Raw genomic sequence first — 20,919 nt, 5'->3', positions numbered from 1 at the left:
TTGTTCTACATACAAAATTAACAAAGGCAATGGTCCTTGTAGACAATGTCTACTACTGGCCTTTTTGCACCAGCACAACTAGATTGGTGCAGCTGCCCCAGTACAAACTGTTAGTGCAAAAAGTGATTTACACTCACACAGCTTAACCACCTCACATGGAGCCTTAAGTGTTTGTGAAATGGCTGAAGTCTTCAGCCAAACAATGCTAGAGAAATTATAAGTATTCTTGTAATTATTTGTCACTGTGACTTAACCCAAGGGGTTGCAGTTCCCATCTTACTAACATCAGAGAGGTAGCTGTGTTAGTCTGTAGCTTCGAGAACAACAAGAAGTCTTGTGGCACCTTATAGACTAACAGATCTGTTAGTCTATAAGGTGCCACAAGACTTCTTGTTGCTCTCATATTACTAACAATCATTCAAAAATCATGAAACCAGCCTGGAAAAAGCATGAGATTGAATGAAAAATAATATATTTGGGGTTTTTAAATTTATCTTCTAAACCCTCAGCATATACTTGGTAAAAGAGAGAAGCTGGAAAACCTCAGTCATGAGGATGAGAGATTCTTTTTAAATTTTGTTTTATAAAAGAAAGCTGAAATTCTCCCATATCACTTGATGCCAGGAATTCTGGCTTTAAAAAACCCAAACCAAGGTTTGCAATAAATTGTGAGCATTGGCAACACTGAGATGCTTAGGTTAGTTCAAAGAAAGCCCATGTGAATGAGCCATTTAAAATTGCTTAGAAGTGATTTGTTACATATATAGGTGCTAATGTTTTGGCCTTACATGTTCATCAACACATTTTCCAAAGAGTCTGAGAAAATCCAGCCAGGGCCAATCAGAGGAGGGGCCCAGAGGGCCAGTTGGCCTTGGCCTCAAGCTCAAAGGGGGCCTCAGATGCAAACACTTGTTAATTTTTTAGCATTTGATGAGTTTCCAGCTTGGTTTTATGCACATCCCTCAATAATTAGTCCATTTGCACAGAACAAGGCTATACAAACATTTGTTAAATAAAAAACAAAATAAGGAACCAAAAAGAGAGAGAGAGAATTTGACTATTTTTTATTTAACAAATGGGCTCTCTCTCAGAGCCAACATTGCTTATTTTGCATAAGACAATTGCATGCACTTAGCTTTGTATTTCAGACAGACACAGGTAAGGTACTCACGAATAATGCATGTACATTTGCAGAGGCCCTATGTATAAAGCTGCCTCCCTCTATATCTGAGGTAGTCATAAACCACAAACTTCAAATTGAGATTTACAACCCCCACCAAGTTCAGAGCGTCTTACCTCTTTATAATAAAAACATCCTTCATTGATGTAAATCAGTATAACTCTACTGAAGCCAGTAGTGATGCAACAATTTACACTAGCAGATGCTCTGGCCGAGGAGCTGTTTGCGCAGTCATGATTCTGATTTGGATCTGAATTTCAAACACTCCAAATTTAGAGAACACTTGCGTCTGAGGTTTCGCTTACAGCCATTTTTATAGGTGCATTTCAAAAAGGCTGTTTCAGACTCACTGAATGACCGCACAAACCTTTTGGGCATTTATAATGCACAAACCACAGGCTCTAACACACACATGTAGCTACCCATTTCCACCCAGGAAATTGCTTGCTGAAAAATGACATTAGACATGAACCCCACACTTTCAGAAAACAGAAAATAAAAGCCTTATTGACGAAGAACTTGGAATATTTGATTCAAGTTATAGCCACGTCTAAGCAGTTTTCCAGCTACAAATACACTTTTTAAAGAAGGTGTTCCCTCTCCACTGGGTAATTGTTGGAAGAGTTAAATGACTTTTATTTTACAACCTGTTTTTCTCTTGCTTTCAGTAGGTTCTGCCCTGTGCTGGGGACAACACTTGCAAAATGAAAGGCCTTAAGCGGGGGTTGGATGATGCACTGTCCCTGAACACTGTGGGAAATTTCACACAAAATGAAATAAGTAGTAAATCAACCAATAAATAAAGCAAAAAAGGGACTCACTGTCTCTTGCATTGTTTTTTCGGAATCTTTCCAGGTCCACACTTGGAGGTTGGTTGGGCTTTTGGGGAGGCTGGCCCAATGTAAATAATGGAGGTAATGCTTTGCGTTTGGGGGTCGCAGAATTCTTGTTTCCCTCTTCTTTCTCAGGCAAGCCACTGGACGGTCTTCCTGCAGCAAACTTGGCAGTTGGCTTGGGGAATTTAGGAGGAGCTGAGCTAGAATCTTCCTGATTAATTTTACTAAGGTAAATATTCTTGGCAACCCCTGACCTATTATCTTCAGTCTTTTCCTCAGCATTTTTTGGGATCTGTCCTGGAGTGCTCCGATTACCAACAGATTTCAGAGTCACAGCAGGAAAATGACCAGCTGGCGAATTGGTGCCATTACTATTATTTTCTGCGGCATCCTTTGCTAATTTAAATGACTGTAATTTTTGTCTGGGGCCTTGAGAGCCAGAAGATCCCTTAGGCAGAAATGCATGTCTGTTGGAACCATCTTCGTGGTGGGAAGCGTCAGGGTTTACAGAAGGTTTTAGCCCCACGGGTGGCTTAGGGAAAGGGGGCTTGGGGTCTTTTTCTTGCGCTGAAGCAATGAACTTTTCTTTAACCCCTGCTACTTTGGAGAATGGTGGTTTTGGCTCACTGTCTTGTGGTGCAGAATTAAAATTCAGCTTAGGTCCTGGCGGCTTTATGTCATTTTCCTGGGCAGCCGAGCTGAGGAATTTGTTTCCAGGAGCTTTTGGAAACATGGGCTTGGGTTCTTCTTTTGGCAGTTCAGATGGTTTAGGACCCAGATATTTAGGAAACCCTGCTTTCCTGTCAGCTTCTCTGTTAGCTGCATGAACGGAAGGTCCAAATTTGTGTGCCACAGGATGTTTCAGAAAGGGAGGTTTTGGATCCTTTTCTGTTTTATCTTCAATAGAAGGTTTTGGTCCAAATGCCAGTTTAGGAGATGCAGCCTTGGGCAAGGTACTGGGACCTGAAGTAGAACTGGCATTGCTTTGGCTTGTAAATTTCTCTAGTGCAGCTTTCCTTGCCTGTAGTCCTGAAGCAGAAGGCTGTCCTGCGACTTTGAAGGGTTGATTGCTAACCGAAGTGTCCTCCGACGGGTGGTTAACATTGTTAAATTTCGCCATGAGGGACTTCACATCTGTCTTGCCATTCTACAGCCAGAAACAACAGAAAAAAAGAAAGAACAGCAAGTGAGAAGTCTTAGTCACAATGTTCACATATACTGTATTTTAAAGAGTTTCCTGGTCTGAGGCTTGCAGCACTACTGATTGGTTGGGGAGATATTGTAACATATCTTCCTGTATGGCTACAGAAGTTGAGCGTTTTGTTATATCTTTGCCATGGTTAAACAATTTTTCAGAGTTTTCAGTTCAGATATGTTTCTGCAGACTGGTTTTATAGCTACTGCTTTGTTACTGTAATTCCTGTTCTTCTTTTCTTTTTATTTACAGAACCTGGAAGTGACAACATATAAATAAACCCACTTTAGTTTTGTAAATAATATCCCTTATTAAAATTTAGGCTCATTAGTCAAACTAAGCAGGTTTGGGACCCGGATAATAAGATAGTGTTATTTTGCTAACTATTTTGTATTCATTGGAACTTTCTAGACTGTTGGTTTTTCTAGGTTTCTTCCCCTCCTTCCTTTTTCCTCCCTTTACCTCCCCTTCCTCTACCTTTTTCTTTTCCATTTTTTCACTGAAAAATGGGAGTGAGGCAGTGAGGAAAACTGATGAACAAAATGAAACTGTAAACCCAAAACTGGAATCTCCCCCTCACTACGCACACCTTTAGAAAAAAAGTGGGAAAAACAGAAAGCAAAAGCAAATCAAACAAAAAGAAAAAAAAAATCCCATGAACATTTCTAATTATTAAAAAGCCTAGTTTTTGTTTGTTTGTTTTATTAACTCTCCACAGCTCCTTGCATGATAAAGCTGAAAATGTGAACTAAGAGTAATTGTATGAGACACACTGGCCATACTGTACTGAAGAACCTATGTAATTCCTGGAAAAGGGGAAGTGATGAGTGAACTACCTTCTCTCACACCCCTTCTGCTACCCCACATCCTGCACCTGGGGATAAGATTCAGTCTGTGGGAAGTCTATACCAAGGATATCCTTGGCAAGAATGACTCCCGAGAGCCTTTTACACACACTTGCTGCAGAAAATATAAGCAGGTTATGTTAAATGAGGACTGTTTTGCCAGTGTGTTCTGTTATCACCATATATTAACCTAAAGGTTGAAGTGCAGAGTTTATCATTCTAAAGGTAGGGAGTGAGCTGCTGGCAAACAAACGAATATCATGGCCCAATTACAACACAGCATAATTTCCGTACCAATGCTAGGAGCTGAACAAAACTCTAACTTTCAGAAGGACTTAGAAGAATTAACTATGCACAGTTTGTTCTCTCCCACAGTAATGCTGGGCAGTACAGCACTTTCCTTTAGAGTTCATACTCTGATGTCTGTTTCATTCTGATAATAAATTAACCTGCACACACAACACACAGTGAATCAGGGTTATCCACTGTTTTTGCCTACCATGTTATTGCTGTGGATTACTTGAGCTGTTTATCCACCCAGGAACCGTTCTGCCTATGTGTGTCTGGATTTAGTTTTTCTGCATTTCTCTCTCACCCTTTTGATGACATCAGACATGTAGTCATTCCACACAGCTTATATACTGTAATGTTGAGTCACTTAAGTAGTAGTAAGCAATACAGAAAGCAAACTAATGTGAGTGTTGTTTAAGAATATGGGTAGACAAATGTAAGGCTTCTAGCACTGCCTTGTTATCTCTGTGCAGCCCTCTTGATTATGCAGGAAAGAGAGGACACTCATATTCGCTAGAGAGACTATCGGGTTTAAATTAATTACTATTGGCATGCACATGTGTGAGCACATATACAGAAAAGCCCATCAGACTAAAAGCTTCAACAGGCACTGATTTGCTCAATGGGAAGAAAAAAGTAATGTCACAGATGAAATTCAGGAGTTCTGGCTCCTGGGTCTCTGTTCTGACTACACTTTTTAATATTATCCTTTTTATGTCAGAGTACACTGTGGGAAGGCTAGCCATAGGCCCCAGCCCCTTGTTCTGCTCACAGTCCCACAGCTCATCTGAGTACTGAGGTCTGGGCCCCACATGCCCTAGGTACAGCTTGGACTTAAGTCCCTTGGCTGAAGAGGGCTGGGGTAGAGGCCCCCTGCCTGGGTTGGGTCCTCACCAGTCTCTGACTGACCCCAGTGATTAACTTGGGAGAGGGGAGCCCAAACACTCCCTATGGGAACTAAAAAGCAGTCCAGTAGCACTTTAAGACCAACAAAATAATTTAGGGAACTCTTCACCTCCCCTGCTGTTTCTGGCAGCGCTGGCTGGCGTTCTTCTCCTCAGCTCACTCATTCACTTTCACCTTATCCGTTAGCACCACCTCACTCCAACTTCCTCCTCTGCTCTCCTCCCGATTTCCCAGCAGGGAAACAGTCCCGGGGCAGCCTCAAGTGAGCTCAGTTGTCCCTAACTGATTTATAATACAACACCTTCTCAGCTGCTTCCACAGGTCAATGGCACCTCACTGCCATGAAGTCTTTCACCGCTAATTAGCCAGGCTGTCTCTGCTTTCTAAGCTACCCCTTGGCCTGACCCTGTCAGAACACATATTTTAAAATCTTTGCATTGGAATCCTAGCGATAAGAGATGTCCAAAACCTGCCTTTCAGCATGTTGGAATGCTGCAAGAACATGTCGGGGGCTATCATATTTCTTCCATCCACTGTCTCATAGTTTGGCCAGTTCACTTGCGTTCATTTAAATTGATCCCTGCATTCATACTGTGCTAAATAACAGTAACAAGATGAAGCTCATAGATCTGAGCAATTCACAGACTCTTACCAGAGCTCTTACAGGTACCGAAAATCCGGCTGCTTATAAAGCTTTTTCTTTTGCATCTTTTATTCAAAAGGCAAACCGTATGGCAAAAATTCAAATCCTACTGAAATGATGCTGAGAATTGTTGCAAATAAATCCCTTGTAAATCAAAGACAAGACTAAGAATGGCAGTGCTGGTTCAGACCAATCAACTCACTATTCAATATTCAGACAATGACCAATGCCCGGTGCTTCAGAAGGAAGACCGAATACTTCTGCCTTCATTTCACAGGATACCTTCAGTGGATGGATGTTTTCAATGGAAGGATGACAGTATTTGCCATATTCCATCTGATCTGAATTACACAGATTATATCTGTATACATTATTCATGGCAATTAGTTCTCCCTTTGGTTGGGCACCGTGTTTTGCTAATTCCCTTTGTGGCTCTTGTAGACCTTTGCAATAATCAGCACTGACTACGTTTACACTTACCTGACTTATGACTACTGGAATATTTTCAGTATGGGCTTTATTCAAAGCCCATCCGAATCGCTCTTTTTCAGAATTTCTTCAGAGGGAAAAAAGGACTGGTGACTGAGCAAGTGCACGAAGGAGCCACAATTAGCAATGTGCCCTTTTTTTACTTGTTTTTAGTAGTCAGGACAACAGAACTTTTTTTTATTTTTATCTTTTTTTAATTGTGATTTCAGGTGGTGGAGGCCTTGCTTGTTGTTTCTTTCTCAAGGGCTAAATTCTGGATCCTCTTGCACTCTTGACTGGCAAAGTGGTTCACTAGAATCTCCACAGAGACTGGGCCAGATATGGAATCTTCCTCCTCTCCATGGAACAGTCACCACATTTAGTGAGCTTCTCCTGTAAAGGGGACAATGGCAACCTATCATGCTGACTACATGTCTGTGCAGAAAGCTGTAAACAGAATGTTGCGATTGATGATATGAGCACTTGAAAAAGTCCTGAGATTAGATTCAGTGGGAATAAATACCATATATTTGGCTGCCTCAAATTCAAACCTGTTGGAGTAGACAGTTTCACATGGCCAGAGTTTAGGCTACTCTCTGAACTTCCTGTTTACAGTCAAGCAGGAAATACAATGAGACATATTATGGCCTCTCAGCCTGTACTCCCAGGAATGAGGGGAAAACCACACCATGCTCTGGGGCTCACGTGCATGGAATGACTTATTAGACCAAAGCTTCATTTAATCTTAGTGTAAATAGTGCAACTCACTGTTAAATTAAATCAAATAGTGCAACTCACTATTCTATACAGCATAAAAAGACAACATTACAGAAGGCCAGAATACAGTCCAAATGCAACAAAGATAATGGGCCCAAATCCATTCACACTGATATTATTAGGAACTGTGCAACTTTACCTAAGTGGGAGCATGGTTTGGCCCTCAGAAATGGTTTGTGCTCCATGTAAACATCAGCATACACTTGCGACTCTCTTTCAAGCAGAGATCATTTCACTTGAACTTCCTCTTGTGGGTGTTCTTTTTCAAGCAAACAGCAGCACTGGGATCAATCAACAAAGGAACAAAGTAATTTTGCTCAGAGCAAATGAGCGTCTCTACAGGCCTGAGCCCTCACCCTGAGAGAGATACTAATCTTTACGTTAAGCATAAGAAACACCCAATTCTCATGAAAAATACACACAAATCTGACTTACAAAGCCTGTTCCTCATCTGGACACATTTCCTGTCTGTGCCAGCTTTTCTTTGTCTTGCCATCTCTCTGCAACACCTGGGGAAGTTAAGGGTATAACCAGTGTTTCTAAGGAAAAGGAAATGTTGGAAAAGACTGAGGCTGGGTTGAGCTTTGCAGAGGGCAGCATCAGCTGAATTTATGAGAAAACAGTAATGGAGAAAAACAAAGAACTCTGGCATGTTCCAAACTTAAAGAAAGGCCCGCAGCAGATGCTAGCCACTGAGGGAAGTGAGATATCACCAAAGTCAAATAAGGAACTGTATAGTAACAGTCCAAGAAAAGTGTCATTGGCCGTGTCTACACTAGCCCCAAACTTCGAAATGGCCACGCAAATGGCCATTTTGAAGTTTACTAATGAAGCGCTGAAATGTATATTCAGCGCTTCATTAGCATGCGGGCAGCCACGGCGCTTCAAAATTGATGCGCCTCGCCGCCGCACAGCTCGTCCCGACGGGGCTCCTTTTTGAAAGGACCCCACCTACTTCGAAGTCCCTTTATTCCCATGAGCTGATGGGAATAAGGGGACTTTGAAGTAGGCGGGGTCCTTTCAAAAAGGAGCCCTGCCGGGACGAGCTGCACGGCGGCAAGGCGCGGCAATTTCGAAGCACCACGGCCGTCCGCATGCTAATGAAGCGCTGAATATTCATTTCAGCGCTTCATTAGTAAACTTCGAAATGGCCATTTGAGTGGCCATTTCGAAGTTTGGGGCTAGTGTAGACGTAGCCATTGAAAGTGGGAGGAGGAATAGCTCTGAAAATTATTTTGCAAAACACAGGCCCGATCCTGGAAGGTTCTGGGGCCTTTTGCTTCCACTGAAGTCAAAGGGAGTGGAGAGTGTTCAGCCGCTTGCTCAACCTGCCAGTACTTTTCAGGGTGGCTGAGTGATTATTTCTTCTCCTGGATCTCACTCTCCCAACATAGGGGCTGCAGAGTTGCCACCATGCAGCTTTCTCTTTTTAGAGGAGGTAACTGCTATGTCTCTTTCCTTTCCCCTGGGCGCTGGGCTCTCATGAGCCTACCCAGATTGTAAAGTCAAGTGTTGGAGAGTGGGAGGAAGTCTATACAAGTTGCAATAACCTGTAACAATAGATATTGATGGATAAAGTACAAAAGAGCTGAATTCATCCAATCACAAATGGCTCGTGGTACAACCTAAGAACTGGGTTCTGATTATGACTGGTAAACAAGATTGGAATACAAAATTAATGGTCCAAAATTAATGTGTTGGAAATAATGCCTAATTAATGAACAAAATAATGAGAGGATGGGTTCTTGCAACTACCAATCTACTCTTTTGGGGATCTCAGTGAAACACTCTAGGGATCAGAATGGAATAAATGTCTGTGCCCCACAGATTCTGTCCTCCCTTGGTAAGCCTCAAACATCAGTGTGTCTAGATCAGAAAACAGATGAAGATGCAAGACCATCACCTCTGTATCAGTGATGACTCTAATCTTACATGTGAGAGAAACCCTGCTCTGTCTTTCCCCTGCTTTCATTCCTTGCTATTTTTATCTGCTTTCTGGCCTTATCTTTTGGCTGTTCACTGGATTCACCATGGCATGGTGCCATCATGATCAGATGAAATGGCCCATTTAGGTTTGTCCAGACTCAGAAGGACCAGTGAAGGAGAGGGATTTGACCACACTGGCCTGTCTCTTCCCCTCAGCTGCACTTCACATCTGTACCTCTTAACATGTAACCCTCCTTTCCTTTCCTTTTTTTTTGCTTATTCTTTCCTAAGTAACAACCCCATCACACTCCCAAAAGGTAGAACTAACATGCCATTGGTTATCGTCATATTGTTCACTCTCTTTGGGCATCATATCCTTTCTCCCACCCCATGTCTGTCTTGTCTAGTTGAACTCTAAATGGGTCCCCTTTCTCTCCCTTATTCACTATTGTAATAAACTTGATTACTAACATAAACATAAGAACAGATGACATCCCAGAACAGGAAAAAGAGCCAGATCTAGATCAACATCTGTCATGACCAGCCAACCTACAGCATTTATCCATCAATAGAACAGCAACCTTGTGTCCTGAGAACACCAACAAAATCTGTATTTCCCTGCCAACCATTTCTTCATTCCTGTGCCACTTTGTTATGTCAAAAGCAGGAAGAATAACTACTATTCACAGCTGCCAACTCAGAATTCAACAGCAGAACTAACCTTTTCTTTTCCACTTACAAGGATCAGTTGACAAAATAAGAGTCTCTAACTGGTCTCTCTCTCTCTCTCTCAAAAATAGTTTTGATTGCTTGTTTTATATAACCAGTTGATTGACAAAAAGCTGTACCTTAATCAATAATTTTTCACACTTTGGCATGAATTTTCTAATGTGTTTGCCATGGGATTAAACTGTTTAAAGTCTCTGTACCCAAAGCCCAAATCATGTTTGACCACTTGGTGTGTCACAGCCATGTTAATACCTTGAATTCTTATTGCCTCTTTATAAATCCATGGTATGCCCACATCTGGAATAATGTGTGCAGTTGCAATCTCCCCCTCTTAAAAAAATAATAAATAATCTTGGCTTTGGAAAAAAATTCAGAAAAGGGCAACACATTAGGGGTATGGAACATCTGCCATAGGATGAGAGGTTGATAAGAGTGGGGCTTTTCAGCTTGGTCTATAAAATCATGACTGGTGTGAAGAAAGTGAATAAAGAAGAGTTATTTACTCCTTCCCAAAATGCAAAAACTAGAGGTCTGCAAATACAATTAATAGGTAGCAGTTTAAAACAAACAAAAGGAAGTACTTAACACAACACACAGGCACCCTGTGGAACTCCTTGCCAGAAGACATTGTAAAGGCCAAGACTATAACAGGATTTTAAAAAGAGCTATATAAATTCAAGGAGGCTAGGTCCATTGATAGCTATTAGCCAGGATAGGCAGGAATGATGTCCTTAGCCTCTGTTTGTCAGAAGATGGGAATAGGTGACGGGTTGGATCACTTGTTTTCTCGGGCCATCTATTCCATCAGAATTAACACAACAGCCCTGTCTTCCCAAGCACTGAAAGGTATGGATCCTCACCATTACTTTTAAGGATTTTATGCTAGCAAGCATCCATGTCATATGTAGCTTCAAGGAGATTTCGTTGAGGTTTTGGGTCTATAAATAAACATGGTACTTTTATGAATAATAAATCATCACATGGAAAATCTTTTCCTTGGCCAATTACAGAGAGGGTAGATAGTATGCTGATAACTCATTCCAATCTACTATAGAAAAACTAACCAAAACCAACTACTACACACAATGCACACAAGAAAAAGCAATGTGTAAGAAAATGCTAGCAAAGAAATCACTGATCACAACCATAACGTACCACTTGATGTCACCGTTTCAGTTACTCTCCACAGTGTAAAGTTTTCGTAGAATCAGGCTGAATCTTAGTAAGTACAAGCTCAGGATACATTACACAATGTGCAATTTTCAGAGAGTGAACGGGCAATTTTGTGGTGCTTAAGTCTTACAAAAGGTCTGCACTGAGATCTGTAAACAATGTATTGTATCATTTCTTGAGCTCATCAGTTTTCCAGCACTTTAATCATTTCTAGAAGAAGAAACTGTATTGAGGGAACTGGTACTGAATGTACCTGTCTTCTCCTGGAGTTCTGTACATTCATTTGTAAAATAAACGTACATGGCATTTACCTGCATTCTGCTCTTAATATTTTGGCAAAGATGGGAACATTGGCAGTGTTCCGGCTCTCTCAGAGTGTCAGAATCACAGGTTTGCCGCCATTGTGGTCTTGTTGCCTCTCTCTGCCTGCTTAGGAATCCCTGCTGAGAAGTGCTGAACCTCTTTTCCTGGCAGAGGGTTGCAGAATGAAGCCATGTGTGGATCCCATTAGCTCAGCACTGCAATCAGCAAAGAAACTCTCTTTCTCTAATACTTACGGGATATTGAGCAAGAAGTGTGGGGGTAAAGGAACTACAAATGTGTTTATTCACACTTCTGCCATCAGTAACATTAACAAAAAAATCCTAGAGAGAGTGGCAATTCTACTAACTCAGGTATTTGAAACACAGCCTGCACCCCAAGAAGTCAGTGTGCATTTTACAGGATCGGGCAGGAATCCTTTTTCTTTCTTTCTTTCTTTCTTTCTTGTTTTTAATGGTTATTTTTAAAAACTGAGTGTTATACATGTGCCTGCAGTTTTGTGGCATTGGGAGTATTTTATAAGTCCAAAGGTAAGTAAATAGAATAAAGATGAGAAAAATGGCATAGATACAATTGTATTCCCCATGAACCTGTGATATGATCAGCACAGGCTGACTTTGACACCCACATACAGTCCCTATGGGAGCCAGGTGGGGTTTGAACACAGAACAGATTGTGAAATAAGGGACTTGCACTTTTGGGTTTGGGCTGCACTACCACTATTGTACCTCTCAGCTCTCCTGGTATTTTCTAGATATAAATGCTGACCCTGCAAGTGTTAACTTAGTGGAGTTTCCACTTCACAGGCTGCGAACATCCCCTATGGGTGTAGTTTTGCGGGTACCAGAATCAGTGGATGGGTATCTTCCTGGTAGCCTGCAGGAGACTACCAGGGAGAGGCAGCCAAAAGCCATCAGAGAAGCACAAGAATCTTTTTTGGACCTCAGGTGATCTGTCGACCAAACCCTTAGCGTATTCTGTGTGGAGTAAATGCCTGAGAAAATATGCTGGGGCAAATGTCACAAGGACAACTCCCTTAAGTTTCTAATTCTTGTACTTGTGTAATCCACAAGCACAGAACAATATGTCGCTAACCCCACATTTGTATTTCCTGTGCACCTTGTCTTCTCTCAGCCTTTTAAATCCTGACCTACCCCAGCTGAGATCTACTAGCAGGCCTTGTGAGTATTGTGTATGTGCTATACACTTCTAAGTAATTGCTAAATACCGAAAACCACCACCATGGATGACACATCACTTCTGTGACTTCGGTGTCATAGTTCATAAGGAGATGTACTGTGATAAGAAGGGCCTCTGTACACTTGAATTATCAAATACCCAGTTTGGGACTGGATGGAGAATATCTAAAGCATGAATGCTCAGCCCCACCTTCTTTTCTTTAATATAACTGTATATTATTTTTTTCTATATATTAGATTTCATTTATATAACTCATGTTGTTTGTGAGAATGAATACTCAGCACTAAATGCTAAGCAGGATTATGCTCATTGGCTATTGTCAGTCTAGTTTTTTGATCTGCATGCATGTTTGAGAGCTGAAACTTCAACATTTGAGAGTGGTAAACACTGCTGCCAGAGTTTGCATACAGTATCTGTATTAGCAAATCATGAGATGATCAAAGAATGAACTGCTCTTTGCCGCTCTGACTGATAGACTGTTTCTGGTTTTCATCTTTTTCATATGACGCTGGAATGTAAAAAAATCATCTCGCTCTATTGTTATTGAGAGTTTTACCTTAAAACCAGCCAATGTCATTCAGTGAGAATCACAGGCCACTCTGTGAACTTGATGTGAAGTTACCCACTTTTAGTGTTTGCAGCATTAAGTTATTTACCATCAAAAATGAGCTTAAAGTGCCCCATGGGGACCATTTTACAACTCCAAGGTGCCACAGACTTTTAGGTTATATGTGGGGCTCTCTGGTGTCACAGTGGCATTTACTGGTAAGTGGTTTTGGGTTTCAGGCACTTTTAGCAGGCACACAGGACCTGCAGTTTTACAAAAGGTTTAGAGATCTTTTTTCCTTTTGCTTTCCAGCACTCTCAGCAGTTCAAGGGAACTTCTCCACAACCAAAATATCAACACAAAATGATTCGGGTTTTCAGCAAAACAGACATATCACACCAAACACTATAACAGTTTGAAACCTCACAGTCCAGCACTCTCTGTTCTGTTCTGTTTATTTGCACAGGTGAAATAAACAGGTGGAACGCTCAGTGGAGGGCCAATTGAGAACAGAGTCACCGCACAAAAACCTTATCGTGCTCCAGAAAGCCAACGACTCTCCCCATCAGCAACTCTCTTTTCTGAAAAACTTTCCTATCTTCTCTTTCTTCATGCTCTTCAGGGTCCCTGTATTATTTTCCATAAAGTCAAAAATCTTTTTTCCTAGACTTTTCTATCCTCTCTCTTCTAAGTTTGAGAATATAGTCAGGGTCTCTGTATTATTCTCAGGGATCGGATGCAATCACAGGAAGGGGGACACTCAGTAGCTGGCCAGTTGAGAATTCAGCTACAGAAGAAAGACATTTCTGTAAACTTTTTTGCTGTCTGTGTGGATGCCCTATTTTTCCTTCCTTTTAGTGGGAGAAAAGGACATTTGCTTAGCAGGGGAGGAGAATGAAGAAAGAGGATGGGAATGTGGGAAGGGGATGTCAAAGACTAGCGACCATACTCAGAATGCTATGTGGATGAGGGAAGTGTGGGATAGACTCCCACAGTGCACTACTGCAACAGCTGATGTTTGCCCATTTGAGTGTGGCAGCAAGGAGTCGACTTTGTGAGGTGCACAGGGAAGGGAGGAGGGTCCAGTTTGAACTTATAGATTCCAGAATTACAAATTCAATATCAATAAATTCGAATTTCTCTCAGAGCAGATGTAGCCATTGACAAGTTGACTTAGCGAACCACATACTGACTTCCTATCCTCAGTGAAATGGTTTGTTAATATTCCTGTACACAGACACCTGTACAACATAAGTTATATCCTGTGTTTCCAAGAGTTTATTTATTTATTTATTTTTAAATAAAGAAGTCAGAAGTAAAAAGGCAAAACCACAAGACAAATAGTAAAAGTTCCTTCCATAGGCTGAGTGGTGGCCTGGCTTGCCTACGTGCTCTTTTGTTTGCTCACATCAAACCTCAGAGACAATTGTCTCCTTCTCTTATTGTATTTTGAGGGTTGGACGTCCTCAGCAGAGGCAATTCCTTAACTTTGGCATTCACTCTTAATGGAGCCTCTCTAGACACAGAATCTTGGCAATTTTAGGGAGGGATGAAGCACAAATCTATTTGCTCTTGATTATTCCTAACTGCTGGTCATGTTTGGTCTCCTGCCTGCTTATACCTTAATCCTGGACTCCAGAAAGTGGGTGTAAGCCAAAAGCGGGAAAGGAGGAGACAGCTCTGGCTTAATTTGGGAAACATTTCATTGCATGTAACCAGTGTCATGAGGTAATGGATACCTGTACATAATAAATAACTGGCAGGAGAATGCGTAACGTGTCCAAGCAAGAGCAAGTTTCCCCTGTATTCCTTCTGACCCCTTTTGCAGTACTTCTCCCACTTACTAGGCAGCCAGTGACCAGAGGTGAGATGGCAGGTACCCTGTTAGGCAGCCAAGTAGCTCCCACCCATCTGCTGACATATAATGCCACTTACTGATGCAGTGATTTCAAAACTTTGTCTACAAATGACATACCTTACAAAGAAGTTGAATTAACATATGTGCAACAACCAGCACTTTTAATACAGCTCCTGGAAGACAAGAATTCTGGGAATGTTTTCTCATCTATCCTCCTTCTCCCGGGAGATGTAATGGCTCAGCTCTCCTAATACCAATCCTGTTAGTGAACTACTTTAGGAAATACCTAAGCCTCCAATGCAAACTTGCAGCTCCTGTGCAGGGACAAGCTTTTCCTTGTGCTTGCCAACACAGTTAAAAAGGAGAATGAGGCATCAGCTAGCATTTCCTTCAGTGATCAGGCACATTATCTTTGCCTCCCCAGACAGGAGTAGATTTCCTGAACAACATTCTATTAAAGCTCGATTCAGCTTCCATTTCATAATGCTTCAAGTATTGTAGCTCTGACCTGTGCTGCCAAGATCTGGCAAGAGCTGCAGGGCAAGACATGGGGTGGGGGTGCTCAGCGCCTGGAATGGGGCGGGGACAATGTCAGAAGGTGTGGGGCCTAGGGCATTTGGCCCTCAGTGCTGGCAGGAGCATGCTGCTCACCCCTCCCCCACGCTCTCCCAGGTGCATGCAGCCGGAGCTGCGTTGCCACAGCAATTCAAAGGGGCCTGTAGCTCCAGCCATCACCACTGCCAAAGTGGCAGCAGAGTGGCTGGAGTTCAAGGCCCCTTCGAAAGGCCTGGCCTGGGGACAGCTGCCACCTTTGCCCCCCTGTTGGCAGGCCTGGCTCTGACCAAAGTTTTAGTGGATAGCTGTGACATTGAATTATGAAAGCTCTGGTGTCCACATAGAGAACTGGCCCATAGCTACTGTATTGTTAGGTGCAGGGTTAAACCAGGAGGTGGGGTAAATTAAAACCTTAACACTGAGGTGTGAGCATATGCTTTGTTTAGCATTGCTGTTCTCAGGCTTGCAGGGCTTACGCTGCAGGCTAAAAATAGCAGTGTAGATGTGATTGCTCTGGCTAGCTTCAGGCTCTGAAACCATTGAGACGATCTCGAGACCCGGGCTCCAGCCCAAGTGGGACTGGCTACTTTTAGCCTCATCAAGCAAGTCCTGAGCCTCTGTGTCCAGGTTTTTGAGGTTCATGACTGGACTTTTTTGGGACGTGTAGACACACATGGACAGTCCACAGCATCGGCATTGAACCCTACTGAGAACAATGAGTCATCACAGCACAGGGGTTTGCCCAGGCTTGCCCCATGGCAGGAACTGACCAGGCTCTGGGGGTGCTCTCTATTTTTTAATCACTATTACCTTTAGGAAGTATTGATTATTTTATTTTAAGCCCTAAAAGATAACAGAGTCCTCCTGGGCATTTGGAACCTACTAATGCTACAAGCAGGGCCGTAACAAGGGCGAGACAAGTGAGGTGCTTGCCTTGGGTGTGTAGCTGAGGGGACACAGAAATTGCTTAGGGTCCCAAGCAGCGGAAGGGGAACCCCTTTCAATTATTTGTCTGTTTTGTGTGCAGGGTAGGGCCCTCCAAAACATTCCTGCTGTGACTCCAGCCTAGGTTCCGGTGTAAATGTGCTCAGACACAGCCCCTTTTGGCTCGGAGTGCGCCTGCCATCCCCAGCACATGCCTGCTGCATTGCTGGGAGCTCCCATGCAGTGAGCAGCTCCCAAGCCGAAGCACTGGGAAGTGCAGCTCCTGGCTTGGGGAGCCCCTCTGAGCTGCCCGCTCCTTAACATGCACCCTGCAGCGCCTACCAGATTTCACTGCTGCAGTCTGCCCCGGCCAACCCCTGCCTTTTCCCTTGGGCTGGTGGCAGCTGGGGGAAGCGATGGGTGCAGAGTGGGAACCGATCCCACTTTGGATTTCCTCCGCGCTCCGCTTCGAAAGTGCAAAGGTGAGCAGGACCCAATCCTGCTCCGGATTTAGGTCCACCTGGCACGTGGGATGTACCCTCCAGATCCCCAGCAAGTTCTCAGCATCAGTTGTGCCAGTGAAGTCTCTGGCAGCTTGGTCTTTTACTTCCTGGCTCCTGGGGGTCCTGCTTTGGTGGCTTGTTGGCAGCTCATATTTTTAAGGCTCAGGTGACTCTTTGCAGAAGCTTAAGCTGTTGCTTTCTGCATGACTGTAAGCTGGGGAGTCACTGCTGTCACATTCTTCCATGAAATCCCCTGGCTCTGGGAACTAATCCTCCCCCTTTTATATAAAATACCCTAACTGAAATAAACCTGGTATGGCTGTAGGGAGACTGTAGGTGGCTCTTTACACCCCCAGCTATTATCATCACAGAGTGGCTAGAGGAGAGGTTGTGCTATGGGCTCTCTCCTTGTCCTCAGGAAGATCCCTTTGGAATGAGGGTGGACTGTTTGTGCTTTCTCTCTCCTCCTTCGCAAGACATTGATGTTGTTTTTGTCCTGTGACTGTCCTAATGGACTCGTTGATTGCCGAGCATATAGCTCAGTTGCTGAGACTTGGCGAGCTGTTGTTGGCAGGGCAGTGTCATTTCACTATGGTTAAAAGGAGGCACCAGTTGGTCAGATGCATTGAAATGGGAGGGCTGGAATTCGGCTGAAAGGTTTTCTTTTCTATGCATAGGTTGAGGCTTAAGTAGCCCCACCAGTGGGGTGGTGGCACAGTGATGGCTAGAAGAGGTCAAAGTTGAACACTCAATGAAGCAGACTGACAGTGGGGTTTGTCAATGGCAGGAACTTACTGCAGGTTTGAGCAGCATTACACAAACAGCTAACTGCCTCTGCAATGACTACATGCATTGTAACACTGTTCTTGACTGACCAAAAGAACCACTGTGGGCAAGTGATTGGGACCCAGCACCACACTACACAATAGAAACACAAGTTTAAATTAGTGTCTACAAAGTTATTTTCTGCATTTTAAAACTAATTTGGAAGAATTCTGTTTTTGAGACGACTCCAGAAGCTGCATGTGGGTGAAACTGGGAGGATGGATGCAATCTTGGGGATTAGAGACAAACTTTTTTCTTACTCCTACCCATGGATTAGGATGGATCCAAGATGAATCATAAATGTTCTTAATTGCAAGGCTTATGTGCAGGTAAATATGAAATAAATGGCTGAAATTCTGCACAATGCTTTGAACACGTCTTTATTTAGGATTTGTGGCATGATGTATAAGATACAAAACTGACTACCAGATAGGCTAGGTGGAAATGCAGCAGACAGTATTATATCATGAATACTGTAAAATGGAATTAGACTCCAGCTTAAGAAACTGCATTAGTATTTCCAACTAAAAAGATTCTTATAGTGGTTGTGTATAGAGGGTCCACAATAAAAACAAAATGTTAAAATCCACTATCCTCTGAAACAGTCTCAGAATGGTAGCCAGGTTAGTCTGTAGCTTCGCACAAAAAAAAACCCAAAACAAAAAAAACTAAGCAGTCCTGTAGTACCATGAAGCCTCACAATTTTATTTATTAGGTACTGCGTTTCATCGAATTTTGAGAAAAAATGAGAATATTGGAGTTAATTGGGATGGGGGCCTTTCCTGCGAATATCAGAGATGGGGAAATTATCCTTGTAATGCCTAAGATAATTGAGATCTCTGTTTAGCCCCAGGTTAAATGTGTCAAACGTGCAAACAAATTCCCATTCAGTTGTCTCCTTTGTAAACTATTGGTAAAATCCTTTTGTAACAAGATGGCCACTTGAAGAAGTGGGTCTGTCCCAAAAAAGCTCATCATCTGATAAATTAGTTTGTTAGTCTTTAAAGTGCTACAGGACAGCTTTTTTGTTTCATGAAGATACAGACTACCTCTCTGAGACTTTAAGGTCCATTATTGTATGTCTTGGGAGCCTAAAGTATTCCCCTACAGGTTTATGTGTATTCCAATTCCTGATGTGTGATTTATGCCCATTCATCCTTTGGCAGAGGGACTGTCCATTGTACAGAAAGAGTAACATGTATTGGCTTAAACCTCTTATTCTCAAATCTATATTGTAATAAAAAACATCTATATTTGCCATATTGCTAGTCCAAGTAACAAATGCCCAGTAGGATGGAACTAAACTGAAAAGGAAAGTGTCAAGAACCTCTTTTCAGTGTTTCCTGATTGCCAAACAAATCTGTACCCAGTAAAGACATTTGAAGGAATGTCTTTGCATACATAAATATAAGGGTGTGCAATTTTATGTTCTTGCCTCAGGCCCAAATTTGGTAGTTACAGCATTGGCTACAAGTGACTCTTTAGATCACTGCAATTGAAAAATTAGAGCAAATGCACATCTTCTGCATTTTTTGCACTTTATGTTAGCCAGATCCACAAAAGGACTAAAGCACTTAACACCTCACTTTAAGGGCCGATGTCCATGCCACTGAGATGCTCAAAACCCCTCCTTGCCTGCCACCTACTCCTGTCGTCATTTAAAATCCCTCAGTACTTAAATCTGTACTCTAAAGGTGCCCTAGCAGCTTCTCTTTCTGGCATGCATGCTGGAGGCCTCACACATGGCATCCAGAGGTCAATCACATGCCCGTACCTCAGTGAGATCCTCAGACCAGGGGAAGATGGGTGTTCCTCCACTGATCTGGCCTGCAGGGGCTGTACCTGGGCTTCTGCTCAGAACGTGCCTATCAAATTGACCGCAGACAAAATTTGGCCAGACAGGATGATGACTCCCTTATCGCTTTTAGGCCAGCGGCTAGAGAACTCAGCTGAGATATGGGAGATTTGCTTTCAGTCCCCAGTCCCTGGCTCCTGTTGCAGAGAACAGGTCTGACCAGTAGTCTCCCACCTCACCTGAATGCCCTAGCAAATGAGCTCCAGGGATTCTCCTGTGGGTCATTCTTAACCTTTCCAGCTGAAAAATTTCCACTTTAGTTAAATAATTCAGCTGGCTCTCCCAGTGAATGCCCTAGCTACTAGGGTATAGAGTTATTCTCTCTCTCTCTCTCTCTCTCTCTCTCTCTCTCTTTTGATCCAGAGCTCACTGGATTTAATGGGGGAAGGGGTCTCTCCATTAATCTCAGTGAGCTTCCAATCAGGCCCTTTGTGCTCAGTCTATGTGTCTCATTTGTGGCTGTTCACTGATCTTCCCCACACGTGGGGTCCTGTCTTTACCAGCAGCAGCGAAACTGATGATGCAGAAGGCCAGAGTGCAGACACAAAGACTGGGTGTGGGGAGGGAAAGGGAAACAAAAATATGTCCTGAATGTGTTTGTGTTTTTGGGTCCACCCAAGAGATCCTCTGTAGGAGCAGATAACCTTTTCCTCCCGGCCCAAGATAGGTTTAAACAGTGCTCTGAAACCTAACCAGAGTTTCCAAAACGTCAATCTGGCAGTGTCCCTGGCTCTTTACTTGAGGACCTTGTGCAACTATTCCTTGGATAGCAAAATTCCTTCCATTCACACTGGACATCATCTGTCCCTGCTAGGACATAAGAATTACACAGCATGTGTCTTTTGCACAGCTGCCAAGTCTTATGCAGCTCTGTGTGCAAAAGTATAATGCCAACTATTTAATGAGCCCATTTGCATATTGGCACATAATATTTGCATGTAACCGTAATGTTCAGTGGCTTGGTCAACACATGCAATGGGGTGGGAAGTACACAGAGCGCCATGAAGTGGCAGTGTCATCTGTGGAAGGTGGCTGGAATTATCTGAGTCTGCTAGAGATGTTGGAGGCAGCAAGGTGCTGGAGCAAGGTGTCAAGGAGAAGGCGCATGGCTGTCCAGGGAATAGCCAGGGCGGTAGGTGATGGTGTCTGAGATGACAAAGGTGGCTGAAGCTCAGTGGGTGCATGTGTGATCAGTGGTACTGGAGCAAGCAGCTGTTGGGGCAGGTTGGTGTTTGCTGGTTGCCTGGAACTGCTGGTGAAGGAATCTGAGACAATGCCTTTCTGCTGCTGCTGTTTCCTTTGCCTCGTGCAACCTACTGCCATGTCTCTGCCTAAGCTGCTAGACCCAGCAGGGGAGCATCT

General features: G+C 43.1%; 1 protein-coding gene across 1 annotated transcript in view; it reads right to left on the bottom strand.

Moving 5' to 3' along the window:
• The window catches only part of FYB1 (FYN binding protein 1), a 66,868-nt gene extending 63,705 nt beyond the window's left edge, over positions 1-3,163 (bottom strand). Inside the window, exon 1 of the mRNA XM_074994310.1 lies at positions 2,002-3,163. Coding sequence (XP_074850411.1) covers positions 2,002-3,136 — 1,135 coding nt within the window. The 5' untranslated portion in view covers positions 3,137-3,163. The remainder of the gene's footprint in view (positions 1-2,001) is intronic.
• Positions 3,164-20,919: the final 17,756 nt, after the last annotated feature.

The sequence above is a fragment of the Carettochelys insculpta genome, chromosome 5 (genome assembly GCF_033958435.1).
Source record: "Carettochelys insculpta isolate YL-2023 chromosome 5, ASM3395843v1, whole genome shotgun sequence".
NCBI classification, from domain to species: domain Eukaryota; kingdom Metazoa; phylum Chordata; order Testudines; family Carettochelyidae; genus Carettochelys; species Carettochelys insculpta.
This window is presented reverse-complemented; position numbering and strand designations above follow the sequence as displayed.